The sequence below is a fragment of the Clinocottus analis genome, unplaced genomic scaffold, assembly GCF_023055335.1.
Source record: "Clinocottus analis isolate CAN_PGR_092001 unplaced genomic scaffold, fCliAna1.0.p SCAF_7, whole genome shotgun sequence".
Classification (NCBI taxonomy): domain Eukaryota; kingdom Metazoa; phylum Chordata; class Actinopteri; order Perciformes; family Cottidae; genus Clinocottus; species Clinocottus analis.
In genome coordinates this window covers 1,630,895-1,648,121 of record NW_027176229.1, presented here as the reverse complement: position 1 = coordinate 1,648,121, position 17,227 = coordinate 1,630,895, and the positions used below count along the sequence as shown (strand labels likewise).

Sequence of the window (17,227 nt, the reverse complement as noted above, 5' to 3'; positions counted from 1 at the left end):
GATTCAACGTGAAAGCACCAGACATTTTAACCTTCTGCAAAGTTTAGATTTTTCTTCCATTAGTTGTTTTTTCTTTCTGCCATGATGGAAAGATAACATTAAAAAAACACACATTTGCGTGTCTATCTTACTGTGTCTATTTGCATGCACAGATTTCTCCCAAATTCAAGAAAAGCTAGCATTAGATACCGCTTTAAAGTTTTTACCTTATGCACCTGTATCAATGTCAATGAATACCTTTTGTTCATACATGTTTGAATACATCTCTTTAATCCTTAAAGCGAGGGATAGGGAGGGGGAAATACAAGAGAGAGATATTCAAATACAATATGTTATTATCTTTATTTTACTGTTGAATGCATCAGAATTAAGCCACGTGGATTTCCTGAATTTGTGGCATAATAATTACAGCATTGTAACAACTGTGTTAAATAAAGTCACTCAGAAACCCGAGCTTTTGGGACGAGCACTTGAAGGCGCCTTAACTTTTTTCTTCTCTGAAACGGCAACTTTAGTAGCGCGGAGAAGTTTTCTCGCTCGCAGTGATTTCCCGTCCCTATAAACAAGGGTCCACGTGAGCTCAGAAGCCCGTCTTGCTCTTGTTACGGATGTTGAGTGAGTACACAGTGAGTCAGGAAGATGAAGAAACTCCACAATTGGTGACGTCGGGGCGGTGGTTTCCTTTATTTCGCAGGTTTAATCCGTTAAACTCGGTGGTTTCGTGCAGGAACTTTGACATGCAGCTCCGGGATGCGCACGGCACACTCGCGCTGTGAAACTCCCTAAAAAAGCAAAAAGCAAAAAAAAAAAAGGAGACATATATAAACATCGTTTTTTGTATTATTATTTTTGTTCTACCCGAGTGAAAATCTTGTGGCAAAACAATGTTGGAAAAGTTGTCGCGTTTTTTGCCCACGGAGGGTGAACTATTTTCCGGAAAGAGTCGATGGACTTCGGCCGCGGTCGCTGTTGTCCTTCTGGGTCTGTTTGCCTCGTCTTGCTGGGCGGAAGAAGCGTCCTGTCATGGAGCCTACGACCTCTACTTTGTTCTGGACAAGTAAGTAAAAGAGAGAGAGAGAAAGAGAAAGAGAGAGAGAGAGAGAGAGAGAGAGAGAGTTTGTCAGATGTGTGCCCTCTCACGTGGAAGTGTTTTTAGTTGTAAACAGTCTAGTGTCCCTGTGGTAAGGAGAGTAGATGTGACGCTGTTTTCTGTGACCCGTTATATTCAGTGACCTGCTGCTGACATACTGTTTTATTTAAACCTAAAACGGTGAGACCCATAGTTCTAGTGTTGGGTGTCAACATTCTATGATTTGAAAACCATGTGGACTAATCTGTCAACGCATATTTAATAAATTGACGTCTAAATGGTACGTCGGTGTCAACACTAGGTGGTAATGGATTAGGGTGAAGGCCCTTTCCTGTTTCATCATGACAACATTCAAAGTGCTCAAAGCCAGATCCATAAAGAATTGCGTTTCCCAGATTAATGTGAAAGAACTTGACTGGTTTGCATGGAGTCCTGGCCTCAACCCCATTATATACCTTTGGGATGAACTGGAATCTGAGAGCCAGACCGGATCACTAGGCCTCAGATCCGATAGATACGTGCTGCTGGTCCTTGATTGGCTGGAGCCTTGTGACACTCAACTAGTCACAGGTTGACCAAAACCTAAACATGCTGCCTTTTAGGAGACTAGTTGGTCACATGATGTCATAAGGTTTGGCAGCATGACTCATGGAAAGGAAACAATACACTGATAATAATGAGAAGTGACCATCAGAATGGATGTTTGTCACATCTTCCTTCTTGACCCTCTATAGATACATTCACCCAAGTTTAAGTTTTTACACTCAAATAGTTATAACAATGTCTATTCTTTGTCAATTTAAAGAAGCTGCACCCATCTTTAAATCTTTTAAATCTTCTGTAATATATATAAAATATATATATATATATATAATATTTATTAAATAGTGTTTCTACCTGAACACATGACAATGTCCTTCAATAGCGACAAAAGTCTGACCTTAAACACACGAGAAGCCCTTTGAATGTTGTTTGTCAATCATGCAAACTAGCAAAGAACACATTGCATCATTATTTGAAAACTTCCTGTGTCATTGTAACGCTCTCAAAGTGCTGCTTCAGGCATCAAGTGTACAGATGCTGCAGAATAAAATCCAATATATTACGGGGAGTTTACAGCTTTGACAGCAACTATTTTGAATCCTCCCCTGGCTTGGAGACGTGCCGGTACGTTGCTGCGGGTCTCTTGACCCATTTCTTTGAAAACTACCCCACCCTCGTTTAAAAATTGCTAAATTACTGGATGATGACCGAGCCTATTGGCTTAAATTTGACTCTTATGTGTTTGTGCGTGAGGGATTTGTTTTTCTACTAGTGGCTAATGCAATGCACATTTCTAATCATGAATTGCAAAACACAAAACTAACGTGCAGAAAAAGCTCCGTCATCAGGGTGTGGAATACTAGCTTGAGTCTCTTTGAAGGGAAGTTTACTCGTCCCTGCAGGATAAAGCTTATCCACTGTCGGACTTCCTGATGGTCCCGATAAGACTAAGATCATAATGTTAGCAAGTTGTGCAGCAGGATTTGTAAGAATCTGCAGCGTTGCTTCCAACACCAAGTGATGGTGTTTCAGTCGGAGGCCAGTTCATAAAAAGCTTCAGTGTTTGGTTTTTCTTTTTTTCTTCTTTTTTCCAGTGAAAAATGTCCTATGAGGTGAGGTGACACTTTTAATGTTGCCAAACTGTATTTACTCAGGGAAGTTTTACTGCGAGCCAAGCTCTCCCAGTCACACCACCAGGCTGACCAGTAACAGTCACACAATGTAATTGAGAAACTGCAACGAATGAAATAATCCCATGGGATGTTGTTTTATGCTCAAACAAATACCTCAATATCAACGCACAGTGCAACAATATAATGACACAGAGCTCAGGAGGAGATCGAGCTAAGGCTAATGTATGGAGGGTATTGAACTTATTTTCTTTGAGACTTGCGTGGACGAGCGTTCATGTTGGCTTCGCTGAACTCTTTGGGCTGCACCAACCGGTCGGAAATGACTTGTTTCTGCCTAAACGATACCCACCTGTTGAGGATTTAGATTTGATTGTTTGCATGATCAACAGCCCAAAATCTCCTCTATATTACGGCCCCTGGTCCACATCGGCATGTGAAAGTTTTTTTTTTACCATAGAATAAATGTCCCAAAGCGGAGCTTCAGTAGACATAAAGATAAGTTTCCAAGACGTAGTCGCCGCCGTATTACTTTGGTGACTGAAGTCTAACTCTACCAGCTCTGTAGAGAGGAGAAGCTCTTGTGTTTGACCAGCTGCCGTAGAACGGCGACTCATTGGCACAATTATCCAGCATGTGGCTGGTGTGAATGTCCAACTTTGGCTGCGGTACCAACACTGCACAGTATCTGACTCCCCAGCACACAATCTGCTGCCGCTGACGAGCTGCGAACTGACTTTTTGTTTCTTCTCTCGTTTCAGGTCCGGAAGCGTCGCCGCTGACTGGGTCGAGATTTACTCGTTTGTGAAGAACCTCACGGACAGATTTGTGAGGTGAGTCCAGAGTGGCCCCGCTTTTTTCAGGCTTTTATAATACTTGATACTAAAAAAGAAACAAAAAACATGAAGTAAAATTATGACTTAGAGCTGCAGATGTTGCACACAGCAAAGTCAAGCAATGATTCAAACATGCAATAGAGCAATAGAAATTACAAGTAAAGATTATTCATTTGCGTGCATCTCTTAAAACCAAGTGAAATGATTGGTTGACGGAGGGAGATACCTTTTTATTTAACAATCACTTTCGGTTGCTCCATCTGACAAATGGCTATAATTAAAGATCCCACAACATGCAGTCCCCACCTGTTTTTCTTCTTTTTAAACTATCAAATTGCAAATTCCATGACATCCTTTTTTTGTGCACATAATTAATAAAAAAAAATAACGTCTTGAAACGTTCAGCTTGCATAACGTTTGAGTCAAAAACCGGTGTCTGCCAGCAGAGTACAGACGGCGGCGACCCAGCCAGAATGAAGTGGTTTGGTTGAAGAAAAATAGCAAAGGCACCAGGTGGGAGTGGGTGGCAGAGAGGAGCAGTCTTCTGGGCTGTGAGAATGGCCATTTGCACTGGGGGGGTTTGTATGTGTGCGTGTGTGTGTGTGTGTGTGTGTGGGGGGGGGGGGTCCGGCTTCCACACTTCATCCCTCTGCTTCCACTCCCTCACAGAGCGGCTGACGGGCAGACAATGTACAGTAAAGCAAAAGAACACTGGAAGGCGACGAGGACAATCTGCTAAACAATGCTTGCTCTTCAAGAGCTTCTTCTGTTGCGCCATGTGGAGCGAACTGGACTCCTCCATCAACCCCCCCACCCTCCCACCGCCCTCCCACCCCACACACTCCACCACCACCACCCTCCGATATGTCCTTGGCATCACCGCCCGTCTCCCTATATCAGCGGCATTGTATACAATCACAAGCTCCATTCAGCTCGCCGCGAAAAGTCACCACCCACGATTTGTCATCTGTGACTCGGTTAGTTTTTCAGTCCACATATGACTCTGAAACTCGCAGACAGGATGCGGACACACACGGCTGCTGCCGCCGCCGACCGCCCGACGCCCCGGGTGGCCAAGTCTGGCCGTGTGGCTTTGAAAGATTGTGCGATGTTTCGCGGGGGAGGACTCGCGACTGGGCCATGTGTCACGTGGGTGAGAATTATCAGCACCTCTCCTTATGCTCCGAAGAGACTTCGGATCTCTGAGGGGAAAATAAACCACTCGGTGCACTTAACTAGCTGAAGTTTAGTCGGCGGCCGTGGGACGGCGTCCGTGAGATGCGGCTAACCTTCACGGTTTCTTTCTGTGGATCCACTACATTACGTTTTCCACACTATTATTTTCACGGGAGATTGTCACATTTTCTCTCCGACATTCATGCAATGGCTAAAGGTACTTTATTTTAAATAATGCTTTTTCCTCACCATGTAGCAATTCTTTTTTATTCTTTTTTATTTAAAGTCTGCACGCTGTGTAGAAGAGAAACTCTACATCGCACAGTCTCACTGTTATACTCGTTGTGTTTAATCTTATAATTATATTCTTGTCCGTTACTTGTTCATTTATTATAGTGATTTAATACAACGTATTTATTGTGTGTTATTGCTCACAGTGGTGTAACGCCGGACCCATTCTATGTTCTGTATCAGCACCAGTTCCTGATTTTTATATTCAGTGTGAGATAAGCCGATGAAATATTGTCTTATAAGATATCATGTGTTTCATCTTGTTTGGTGGAGGATCATATAATCCCCTCAGTTCGTCACACATCCTCAAACATAAAGTACACATTCGTCAAATGAATTTGATTTACGTGTGTCTCCGGGTTGCACATAAATGTCTCAGGACCCCTCCAGTAGTCTTGCGAGGTTGAGGAGCTGGTCCACTGTTCCACGACCAGATCGAAATCCGCACTGCTTGTCTTGAATCTGAGGTTCGAGAACCGGTCGGAGCCTCCTCTCCGGCACCCTGGATCATGGAGATCGCATAAGCAATCTCCACTCTCTGAGCAGTGTGATAACCCGATAGTTTGAACACACTCTCCAGAACCACAACCCCGGTCTGCCAGTCCATGGGAACTGTTCCCGACCCCCATGTGACACTAAAAAGGCGTGTCATCCAAAGACAGCCCAACAATGTTTAGAGCAGGGTTGTCAAACTCGTTTTAGTGAAGGGGCCACATGCTGCCGACAATGTTTCTCTATGTTTAAATCATTGGTAAAGGTTTTTAGATGATAAACTCTATTTTAAGGTCTTTCAACAATTAACTAGAAACATAAACACCAACAATTCAGACATCAGCCCTGTGTTTATCTGCCTGGCTCTCCTCTGCAGATTCCCTCGCTTTATGACACGTTAGTGACGCCACTTTCATGACGAAATCCATGTTTAACGACTTCCAACACAATATCAGTGCTCACATCAGTTGCGACTGTGGATCAATGGGTTGCATGTCTGAGGATCAGAGGTTTGAATCCCAGCTCTGCTAATTTTAGTCTAAAAAATATATATATATATATATATATATATATATATATATATATATATATATATATATATATATATATATATATATTTTTTTTTTTTTCTTCTGTTGGACTGGACACCCTGGCGGACCGGACTGGACCCCCTAGCGAGCCGGATCTTGCCCGCGGGCCGTATCTTTGACACCCCTGGTTTAGAGCTTTCAGCATCTCAGGGCGGATCTCCTCCACCCCCGGCGCCTTGCTACAAGGAGCTTTTTGACTATCTTAGTGACCTCTGCCAGGGATATGGGTGCAACCACCTCCCATCTTTAGCTGCTGCCCCCTCTCCAGGGGACATGTTGGCCGGGTTTAAGAGTTCCTCAAAGTGCTCTTTCCACCACCCGATGATATCCCCCATCTGGGTCAGCAGTCTCCCGCCCCCCCTCCCTCAGTTGGACGTAGAATATTAATGAGGCTATAAACTCTCAAAGACGCATTCGTTCACACCCTTAAACAGTCACAGGTACAAAGTTTGTATGTCTGTTTGTGTGTGTGACTCATCGAGTTCAACATGTTTCCTGTCTGTGAGTATGGATTAATCACTTGCTTCAGTCCCGCAGAAGCTGCTTAAAGTCAAACACTAATATTAGTTGACATTAAAAAAAGAGCCCCTTCTGTTTGGTTAATTATAAACGCCTCTCTCGGTAACGAAACCCAACCCGAGTACAAGCTTTTTATAAAAATAAAGGAAAAGTCAGTTACGCTGACTCCTTTAATAGCCATCCAGAGTCATTTTTACATGTCGCGCTGTGTGTGGGCGGTTGATGAAAAGGATGAAGAGGACGGAAGTGATGATTTTTTTATGGTCGCAGGAAGCAGAGAATCTGATTATTTTACATATCGGCAGCTTTATGGTTTGTTGTCTTGGCTCGGTGCTGTTTCCTGTTAAGAGGGAGGTCTCAGAAATTGATGCTACATTGTGAACAGCAAAAATCTGAATGCAAAGAAACTGAAGAAACTACATGTTAACAGAAAAATGACACATGCGCTCCAAATTGCTCCAAAATGAGTCAATTTACTTATTTATTAATTGGTCTCTGTGTGTGTGTGTGTGTGTGTGTGTGTATATATATATATATATATATATATATATATATATATATATATATATATATACATATGTGTATATATATATATACACATATGTATATATATATATATATATACATATATATATATATATACATATGTGTATGTGTGTGTATGTATATATATATGTGTATGTATATATATGTGTATGTATATATATATATGTGTATGTATGTATATATGTGTATGTATGTATATATGTGTATGTATGTATATATATATATATGTATATATATATATTTATATATGTATATATATGTGTGTATATATGTGTATATATATACACATATATATATATATATATATATTTGTGTGTATGTGTGTATATCATATATATATATATATTTATTTATATATTTATTTATATTTGTTCATGTTTATATTAGTACTCAACTACCGTACTTTGAGTTTGTATTACTCAAAGCTAGATTTTGGGGAAAAGCATGCTGGGCAGTATACCGTTATTACGTCAATATTGTGATATTAGACTAGATTTTAAAAAAGCAGAAGAAATAGACTCTTGTCTTTCCTAGTTTCATTTTGTATTTTTCCCCTTCAGCCCCAGAATGAGAGTCTCGTTCATCGTCTTCTCGGCCCAAGCCAAAGTCCTGCTTCCTCTGACTGGAGACCGGTACGGATGCTTCATGCTTCATGCTTCATGATTAGTTTGACTGATTCTCTTGATGGACATCGCGGCTGCGTCTACGGTTACTGTACATTTTAAGAAGCCTCACAGTCGCAATATGTCAGTTATGTCAACTTTTGTTCAGCTTTTAGTTTTTTTTAAATATTTTTAACATTTTGCTTTACATTGCCTCATTACGACGAAGACACCAAATTATGATACTTCATAATTGCTGGTCTTTACAATTATCATAGTGTGAAATTACACCTATGTTAATTATATTATGTATTATAATTTTCATTGTTGTAATACTATATTATTAGTAGTATTATACAGTATATCACTGTATTATCAGTTATAACTCAAGTAACTTACAATCACATTATAGTGCACCATAATAGTGATTATAATGCATGATAAAATTATCATGATATATAACAACTATGAGAAATATATTACTAATACACTATAATCAGCAAGTTTGACTTTTAAAAGTCTTTATAAAATGTTTTTTGTGTTCTGAAAGTTGTTATCACTCATTAATTTTTAAGAGTGCTTCTAACTATAATCTTACAGCGCATTAAACAGAATATAACTCATTATTAGTATGTTTATAATGCGTTATAGACACAGAAAGTACTGCACGCTTCCCAAAGCTGTCATGATGAAACCATACATTTTTATTGAAGTATTTTAGATTCGTATTTCTCTTCATTTTGTTTTCGCTCGCTGTAGATTCAATGTGTTGAACAGTGAAATGTTTGCAGTGCCATGAAGTTGAGGTTATTAGTTTGACTCCCGCCGGGCCTCTAAATGCCAAACTGGATAAACAGCTTCTATTTTCATTCTAATCACCTGAACAACTTGTTAAAGTCTGTCTCTGGACCATAACCACCATTTTCCACCACAAACCTTCACCCTTTTGATTTGGTTTCACATGCACAGGGAAAACAAAACTGTCAATATGTTGTTATTATTGCATTTGTATATGTGTGTGTGTGTGTATGTTGAAGATCCGAGATCGAAGAAGGTCTGCAGCGTTTACGGGAAGTGAAACCAGCCGGAGAGACATACATGCACGAGGGAATAAGTGCGGTCAGTTTTCTCTCCGTGGATGTATCACAATATAAAAACAGCTGAACGCTCGACAGCATTGACACGTTTTGGTGTCGCTTGAACCCCCGCAGGCCTCGGCTCAGATCCGGGCGCAGACCACCCAGTCCTCCAGCATCATATTGGCATTAACAGATGGGAAGCTCGAAGTTTACGTTCACGAGCTCACGGTGAAAGAGGTGAGATCGCCGCCGTCCAACGGTTGCACAAGTTCTGACGTTTCAAGTGTAAAAAAAAACTGCCGTTGAGACGAAGATTACGCCCGACCGCCACAGAGCTGACACTTTATTTTACTTCCGTTTGGTTTAATTAAACTGCAGATACAAAATATATGTTAAATTATTCAGCTTTTAAAATTAAAAAAATAATTCTGTCAATAAATTTAGAATTTTTTTTAAATGTCTTTATTTAATTAATGGCATATTTAAAACATATATTTTTTTTAATTCATTATTTAATTAATGACATATTTATGAATACCTTTATGGATCGTTTTGGTGCCTAGACGCGTCTATATTTATTATTATTATTTTTATTTTCTTTCACCTGTTGCACATCCTCTCCACGTTTGTTTGATCTGCAGGCTGATGATGCGAGGAGATTCGGCGCCCGTGTTTACTGTGTGGGCATCAAGGACTTCGATGAGCAGCAGGTAAGAAAGCTTTCCGTCTTAAATCTGCAGCCGCAAAGTCTGTCGCAGAGTGTGTGCCGAGCGATTTGCCGCCGATTGGCGAGAGACTCGTCGCCGTGTTGGAAGAGTGTCAAGAAAGGTAAACACGTGTAATGTGAGCGCCATTACCTGAGTGGGAAATCCTCGTCTTAAGAGTGGCATCATTAAAGCGCTGTGATCCAGTTTTCAGATGTTCATTCATGCGTTTCAGTGCGATACAAATTGCCGAAAGAAGGTTAAAACCAGTGGAGACCTGGAGCTCCCAGCACAGCGGAAAACGTATATTTTAGGATGAAAATCAAAGTTTTAGTTTCTGGTTATAAGCTAAAGGGATTAGCCGTAGCTTCTAATTGATTTTCTTTGCCTTTTTTGTTTCGTTTTATTGGCTCGGTGCTGCACAAATGAGTCCAAAAACCTTGTCTCAAAGTGTTTTGCGTTCGATGCCTGAAATCAGCTCTGCGATTCACGCGACCTGAAGTCAATTTAACGTTGTACTGATTAAAATCCATCCGTAAATATCTCTATTGGTGGATTTTTAACCTTTTACACGACTCTAAAAAACATGGTATTTGAAAGAGATGACTAAATGTCCTCACGAGAACGCTGGTCCCCCGTTAGCTTAGCGGTGGCGGCGTGAGCTTTTTACCTCTTCAAGAAAGAAAAGTGGTTTTCAGTTGTGAAGACTAAACGTATGAGTCTTATAAACTTTTTATTTTATTTTATGCAATACAAAATAAAAAGCCAATGAGAAAAAATCTCATTGGCTTTTTGTAGCGGAACCCAATGCAAAGCTAACTTCCTTCATTGACTAGTGAAGAGTGCTTCATGATTAGTGAATCTGCCACACTGTTAAAACAAAATGTCTTTCGCAAAAAACTGAACAAAAAATAAACTGAGACAAAATGAAACATTGGAATACCAACAATATAACGCCCCAAAAAAGTCAACAATGAACATCATCAAATGTAAAAGTTTTAAGTCACGTAGTTCTGCTGTTACGTTAGTTAGAGATACACGTAGTCTGATGACATCGTCTGCCCAAGACTTTATGTTTGTGTTTCAGGATTAATGAAAGTGTGATGCTCGGCCCCAGAAAGAAAGAAATACAATATTTGGAGCAGATCTCCAAACTGGGCGCATTATTTTCCACTTATGGAACGCCCTTCTCGTTCTGTGAAGAAAAAAGAGATGGTTTTGGGGCCAACGGAGTTGTTTAAAATTCAAACTTGGCTTCCATCAGATCTTTCTGGACAAACATCCTGATTAAACCACAATCTCCATTAAAGTGTCGTTTCTTTGTTTCGCTGCGTTCACACTCTTGAGAAATCCAAAAATGAATCCGACTCCTTCTTTGATTTGCTATTTGTCAGTTGCAACAAAGTCGGCGTTTCCTTCTGTGTCAGCGCTGATGTCCGCAGTGTTGCTGTCTCCCTTCCAACATGGTGGCCTGTCCCTTGTAACCATTGGTAACCATCCTGTGATGAGCTCTTACTAAGTCAAGAGAAAAAAAACACAAAAGGCAATATTGCTCCCAATTTGTGTTGCAGTGATTTTTTTTATGGTTGAGCAAAGTGTTTGCCACAGTCATGCCATCTGCTACGTCTCCTCCTGCCCATTGTATGAAAGCAAAAGACGGTGCTCGGTCATAAAGAGGGAAAAAGAAAGCAGCATAAAATCTGCAGCACTTCTTTTGTTTACTCGACTCTTTGATGCTGCCGACAGCTCGCCGAGATCGCGGACACCAAAGACCAAGTGTTTCCTGTCAAAGATGGCTTCCATGCGCTCAAAGGCATCGTCAACTCTGTAAGTTTGCCTACTTTCCGTGTGTGTGCGTGTGCATGCGTGCGTGTGCATGCATGCGTGTGTGTGTGTGTGAGAGAGAGAGTTTAATGTACAATAGATAGAATATATAATAGAATATTAAACAGAGTTTAATACATGCAACAAGGTTTTTTTTCTTCCCTTTTTTTAAATAACTTTTTTAAGGTAGTGTTGTTTAATTTGGAACTCGGGTTAGATGAGTGAGCTTCATCAAAGTTTGTCACCAATTAAAGTGAGACTGTGTGTTTGTAGCCAGGACGATGTTCTCACCGCCCTGGAGCTCATTAAGACCATTAGTCACTGTCCATGTGACTTCCTCTCTACAGTGGGTTTATTGTGCTTGACAGTCAAAAACTCTTCAACACAAGCAATACTTCATTTTTTTAAATTTCAGAATCAAACACATCTTGTATTGAGGACTTAACCTACTCAATTAATAAATTAAATAAATGAATGACATAATGAATACATTTCCATGACATTAAATGCACAAACAATCTTATTAATAATGAATGTAGGCATCAATAATTGATTAAATATGAATGTATATATGATATTTTATTTGCTCCCTTTTATTTATTCTATTCATCTACTCTGCTGACCTTTGTTGCACCAGTTTGCAAACTAAATTGCATTGTGAATTGAACACTTCATGGTCAAAAAGTTGACTGGGTCAATGTAGCGGCGTAAACATGGGGAAGTTTGTCGGATCCCTGAGACCGTGTTTCTATAAAGTTTCCCAACGCAGCCTCCTTCGCCAGCCAATTAGTGATACTTTCCATCCGCTGCAGCTTTTAGCCTCGACGCTGTCAGCCAAAGCGGAGAGGTGGGGGCGCAACATTTCTCTCCACGAATGAGCTGTCAGACATGCAGCTGCAGTGACGCGGAGCCAAAGGGGCGTGTCTTGTTTCTGTTGCGTGATCCAAACTACAACAACTACGGTTGATCACGTTGCTTCCAACGCGATATTCTGCTGTTTGACGCTGGCAGAATATACACTTTAAAGTTCCTCTCCTCGTATTCAAACTAATTATGTATGTATGTATGTATGTGTGTGTATATATATATATATATATATATATATATATATATATATATATATATATATATATATATATATATATATATATATATAGTAAAATTGTCATCTAGGATGCTCTTAAATGAGTCAAGGTGATACATCTTTCGGATATTTTTTACGATTTTTTTTTTTTAAAAAGAAAGAAAAATGCAACCACGATTCATTAGAAACATGTGAAATGGTTGCTATTGATAAATAATGAGTAAACATAACCTGAAACAAGAAACCTAACAGTTTCAATAGGGTCCTTAGGATTGACTGGATTGTCAGTCGCTCGGACCGTACAAAAAGGCACAAAAAGAAAAGATGACACTCTCTGCAACCTAGGTTATTGTCATCAGCCTGGAGCGCATGAATCCAGCTTGTGATTACCATACAATGTGTGTAAAAAAAGTGGATTTGATTGTTTCTAATGAGAAGAAGAAAAACAAATGCTTCTAATCTGTTTGTGCTGAGCTAATATATTTTTAGATTTATTTTAATTTTAAAAGCACGCACACGGGCTTCGTCACAAAGCCGTCCTTGTTAAAGTGCTGGTATAATTCTCTTACTTTGCTAAATGTTTTCTAGCCTGCACTACGACAACTAATGAAAGCCTCGTTCCTGTCGCAGGCTCTGAGCACAGCGGCACTCGCATCATTCCTCTCTGATCAGTAACACCGGGTTCCCGACTAGTCGGCCTCCTCGCTCCTCCCTACAGGGTTTTGGAGGTTTTTTTGAGCTTGTCTGTGCAGCATCTTTGGCTGCAGGATCCGAAAAAAGCAAGCTCAGCAAAGTTCTCTTCTTCTGCAATTTCTGCATACTCAATATATATATATATATATATATTTTTATTTTTTATTTTTTATTTTTTTAAGTTGTGCCACACAGGATCTTTGTTGTCTGAGCTTTGGGACGTTTTTTTTTTGGGCTGAAAACCACAAATTGCCAAGTAGAGACATCGTTATCGCGCCGTATTATTTCCCCGCTCCTGAGCACGTTCAGCTGAGGGTAAAGTAACCTGTAGTGAACAGTATCGCTGATGTTGTGACTCATTCCTTTTTTAAATCATGCACAGTAAAAAAAAAAAAGCCTTCGTGAACCTTTTCCGCCCAATTATTTCCACAAAGTGACTAAACCCACCTCATCCTCTCAGAAAACCCAGCAGTTACATCGCCGGCTGAGATATTGGGACGACTGCCTCTCTTTTTTTTCCTTTTTCTTTTTCTCTCCCTGCAGCCTGTAAATACTGTTTGTTGCTAGATCCCATTGAAATGAATAACTGCTGTTTGAGGCCTCTAAGCTCAGCGTTCAGAGCTTATATTCCAATATCTCCTTCCAGTCCGGATGACTTTTGTTATATTTAAGAGGAAGTGTGTTACTTTATTTCCCTTTGTTTTCCCAAATGACAAAGATTCTCATTTCCGAGCAGAACTTTTACATTTAATGGGAAAACAATGTCATTCTTCGGGTCGCTCCATCTTTTCAAGCTTAGGCCGGCAAACAGTCAATTGATCTCTTTTCTTTTCTTTTTTCCCCTCCCGACAAAGCACTGCCAAGGAAGTAATTAGACGGGGAAAATAGTGGCACAGAGGAACAGCAGCAGATCCTTTTCCTCCCAGCTGTCATCTGCAGCCTCACCCCCCCCCCCCCTCTTTTAACGATTCCATATCAAACCATCACATTTAATAAGGCTGCTCTAAACACTCCCCTCCTCCTTTCCTCAGATTAAAGTTTCACCCAACATCAAATGAAAGGTTCAAGTGTCCCGTATCGCAGTTAATATGCTCCTTTTTACCGACTGTGTTCTGGGATTTGCATAGTTTGTCCTTTTTGTTGATTTATTGAATCGCGGCGGACAGCGTGGCTCACGCGGGCCTCTTTATATGATAATGCACGATCCCGGTGGTTTTTTAATAGAACTGAAGAATGTAATAGTCTTGCATAATTTTCCCATAAAGGCTGACACAGCTGCCGTTTCTCCCCTCCTGTCCGCTGCTGCCGATAGCCGGCGCCCCTTCCTTTAGCCGCCAGGAGTGAGACATCTCTCAGGTGTTGCACCCTAATCTGTTTTCTAAACTTGACAGAGCCGATAACGGCCGGCCGGGGCTTGATGTATTTATTCACGGCTCTCCAGCGATAATGTACCCATTTCATTTATTATTATTATTTTTCCACCTCTTCTTGTCCTCCAGATATTAAAGCGATCGTGCACAGAGATCCTGAGTGTGGAGCCCTCCAGTGTATGCGTGAACGGTGAGTGCCTCCTCCTCCTCCTCCTCCTCCTCCTCCTCCTGCTGGTACGCTCGGTCCCTGGAGCTCTGCACAGATCATTCTCTGCAGGAAATCCCCTCTAATGCTGCTCGCTCACTGAGCTCATGACATCTTTGGAGGGGGGGGGGGGGGGGGGCAGTTTAGAGCAGTGGGTGAGAGAGCAGGTCTGCTTGGAGACGAGGAGTGAATCAATCACTTCTGGGGCATCAAATTTCAATTATTTCACATTCTGACGCTTTTTAACCCTTTTTAACACCCAGTGATTTACGGGTTAATCCACCTGAATGGTTCACGACCTCTTTGGAAATTGTTCAATGAATGAAAATCAATTATGCTTGACTGCTATAACTTTTAAAAATACCTCTAATACCCCTTGCAGTACACAAAAAGTACTCCCAGGGGTACCTTAATTAAATATACTCCTAAACCTGAGGACCTAAATTTGCCTGCGGCCATGATTAATCCTCCATGAAGGGCTGCGACCCCAGGTTGTGAACCCACTGGTGTTGTGATTATTGACCTATATATACAAATACATCAGCATTTAACTCTCAATCTGTGTAAAGATACACTTTCAAGTGCAAAGAAAATGTTTAGAGGAACCGTCCTCATATCAGCAGGACATGAACTCTTTCCTCTGCATGCTGCGTACGTTGGTTCATCCCCCAAACTCATCTCCCCTCATTTTGTTTGCGTTTCACAGAGTCCTTTGACATCGTCCTCCAAGGGAACGGCTTCGCCCTCGGCCGCAGCAACGAAGGCGTCGTCTGCAGCTTCATCGTCGACCAGCAAACCTTCAGTGAGTGTTGGAGAAGCACATGCTATGCTTTTAGGGGCTTCAAGATCATCGGCAATATTTATATATATATATATATATATATATATATATATATATGTATATATATATATATATATATATATGTATATATATATATATATATATATATATATATATGTATGTATGTATATGTGTGTGTGTATATGTGTGTGTGTATGTATGTATGTATATGTATGTATGTATGTATGTATGTATGTATATGTATGTATATATCCTGATATCCTGCAGAACTTAATGGTGTGATTACCCACACTACACAGAGTCCCTAATGTTAGACATGGAGACGTAAATGTACACTCACTCCTTTTCTGACTCATCCATGCCGGTAAATGACGTCGGTTACATGATCGAGGGTTCAGAGTTCAAGGCCCCGAATCCAAACTCCACACTGGGTTTGTGAGGGTTTAATTCAGCCCTTTTCTTAATTGTTACGTTAAGTCCGCTTTTTCTACAGACTTTCCTTGATGCAATTACACACAATTCCCAGCAACGCAGGGTTACCAGCTCCCTTTTCAGTGCCCTCGCTGCGGCGTGAGTTTCGTTGAAGCGGCCCCCTGTCCCGCCATGTGTGTTATCTTAGAGTTGCTCCCTATCTATATGATGAGAGCAGAAGAAGGGGGGCTATGTAGGTCACCGTGCTTCTAATTTTGAGCTTGCAGTCTGTTCTGTCGAGAACAGACTTTAATTTTTTAAAGGAAGCAAAACTGGATTTTGGCACCGAGAGCCGATCTCTTGAAGCTCCCGTTTGGCCGTAGGATCCGTGGGATCCGTGGGATCGACGTCTGCCAATGACAACACTTCCCCTCCGTGACAAGTTATTTTTTGATTTTTAAACATTTCAACTTGACTAAAAAAACAAATCACTTGAGCATATTTTTTTTTTTTTTCCTTCCTCCTTCCTTTTTAAAAAAAGAACTCCATCCCAATCAGGAAGTGGCCATTAGCAGATGTCTTCCTGTTAGTCCTTTCTCAGTTTAGTCCGTCTCACATTCGCCCACTTGGGGCTATTTATTCCCTCGCTGGCTGCTGCATGTGTTCAGCCCAGACCTTTCTAACAGTGGGGCACCTTATAATTATGGACAGGCATCATGGCGACTGTGGAACACACACACGCCGCATATGTGGAGCAGATGCTTCAGGCTTCTCCTACACCGAACCAGTCAGAGCTTCCGAAGCAGACGAGCAGAGCAAAGGAAAAATATATATATATATATATATATATATATATATATATATATATATATATATATATATATATATATATATATATTTATATTTATAATCTGAATGACCTTCGTGGCTGCAGATGATTCAAGTATCAGTCAACACACACACACACATACACACACAACAAGACAAACACACACACACACCTACACACACACACAACCGCACACAGTGACAGAAGAGGGCTGCAATGTCAAACGTACAACACTATGTATCAAGAGAAATAATATGATTTAAGTTTAAAATGATTTAAGTTTGCTGTATATATGGTATTTAGTTTGAAATAAATCCGTCCCGTGTAAAAGACGACACAGAGTTTATCTTATCTGTGACTTTGTTTAATTAAGGATGTTTATGATTTAAATATTTCCAATGAATTAACTTT

At 40.5% G+C, this 17,227-nt stretch overlaps 1 protein-coding gene across 1 annotated transcript in view; it reads left to right on the top strand.

Moving 5' to 3' along the window:
- The first annotated feature begins 533 nt into the window (after nt 1–533).
- Nucleotides 534–17,227, top strand: part of antxr2a (ANTXR cell adhesion molecule 2a) — a 78,125-nt gene continuing 61,431 nt past the window's right edge. Inside the window, exons 1-9 of the mRNA XM_068566868.1 lie at nt 534–1,057; nt 3,525–3,596; nt 7,774–7,845; nt 8,853–8,934; nt 9,027–9,131; nt 9,536–9,604; nt 11,345–11,425; nt 14,699–14,759; nt 15,481–15,576. Coding sequence (XP_068422969.1) covers nt 885–1,057; nt 3,525–3,596; nt 7,774–7,845; nt 8,853–8,934; nt 9,027–9,131; nt 9,536–9,604; nt 11,345–11,425; nt 14,699–14,759; nt 15,481–15,576 — 811 coding nt within the window. The 5' untranslated portion in view covers nt 534–884. The remainder of the gene's footprint in view (nt 1,058–3,524; nt 3,597–7,773; nt 7,846–8,852; nt 8,935–9,026; nt 9,132–9,535; nt 9,605–11,344; nt 11,426–14,698; nt 14,760–15,480; nt 15,577–17,227) is intronic.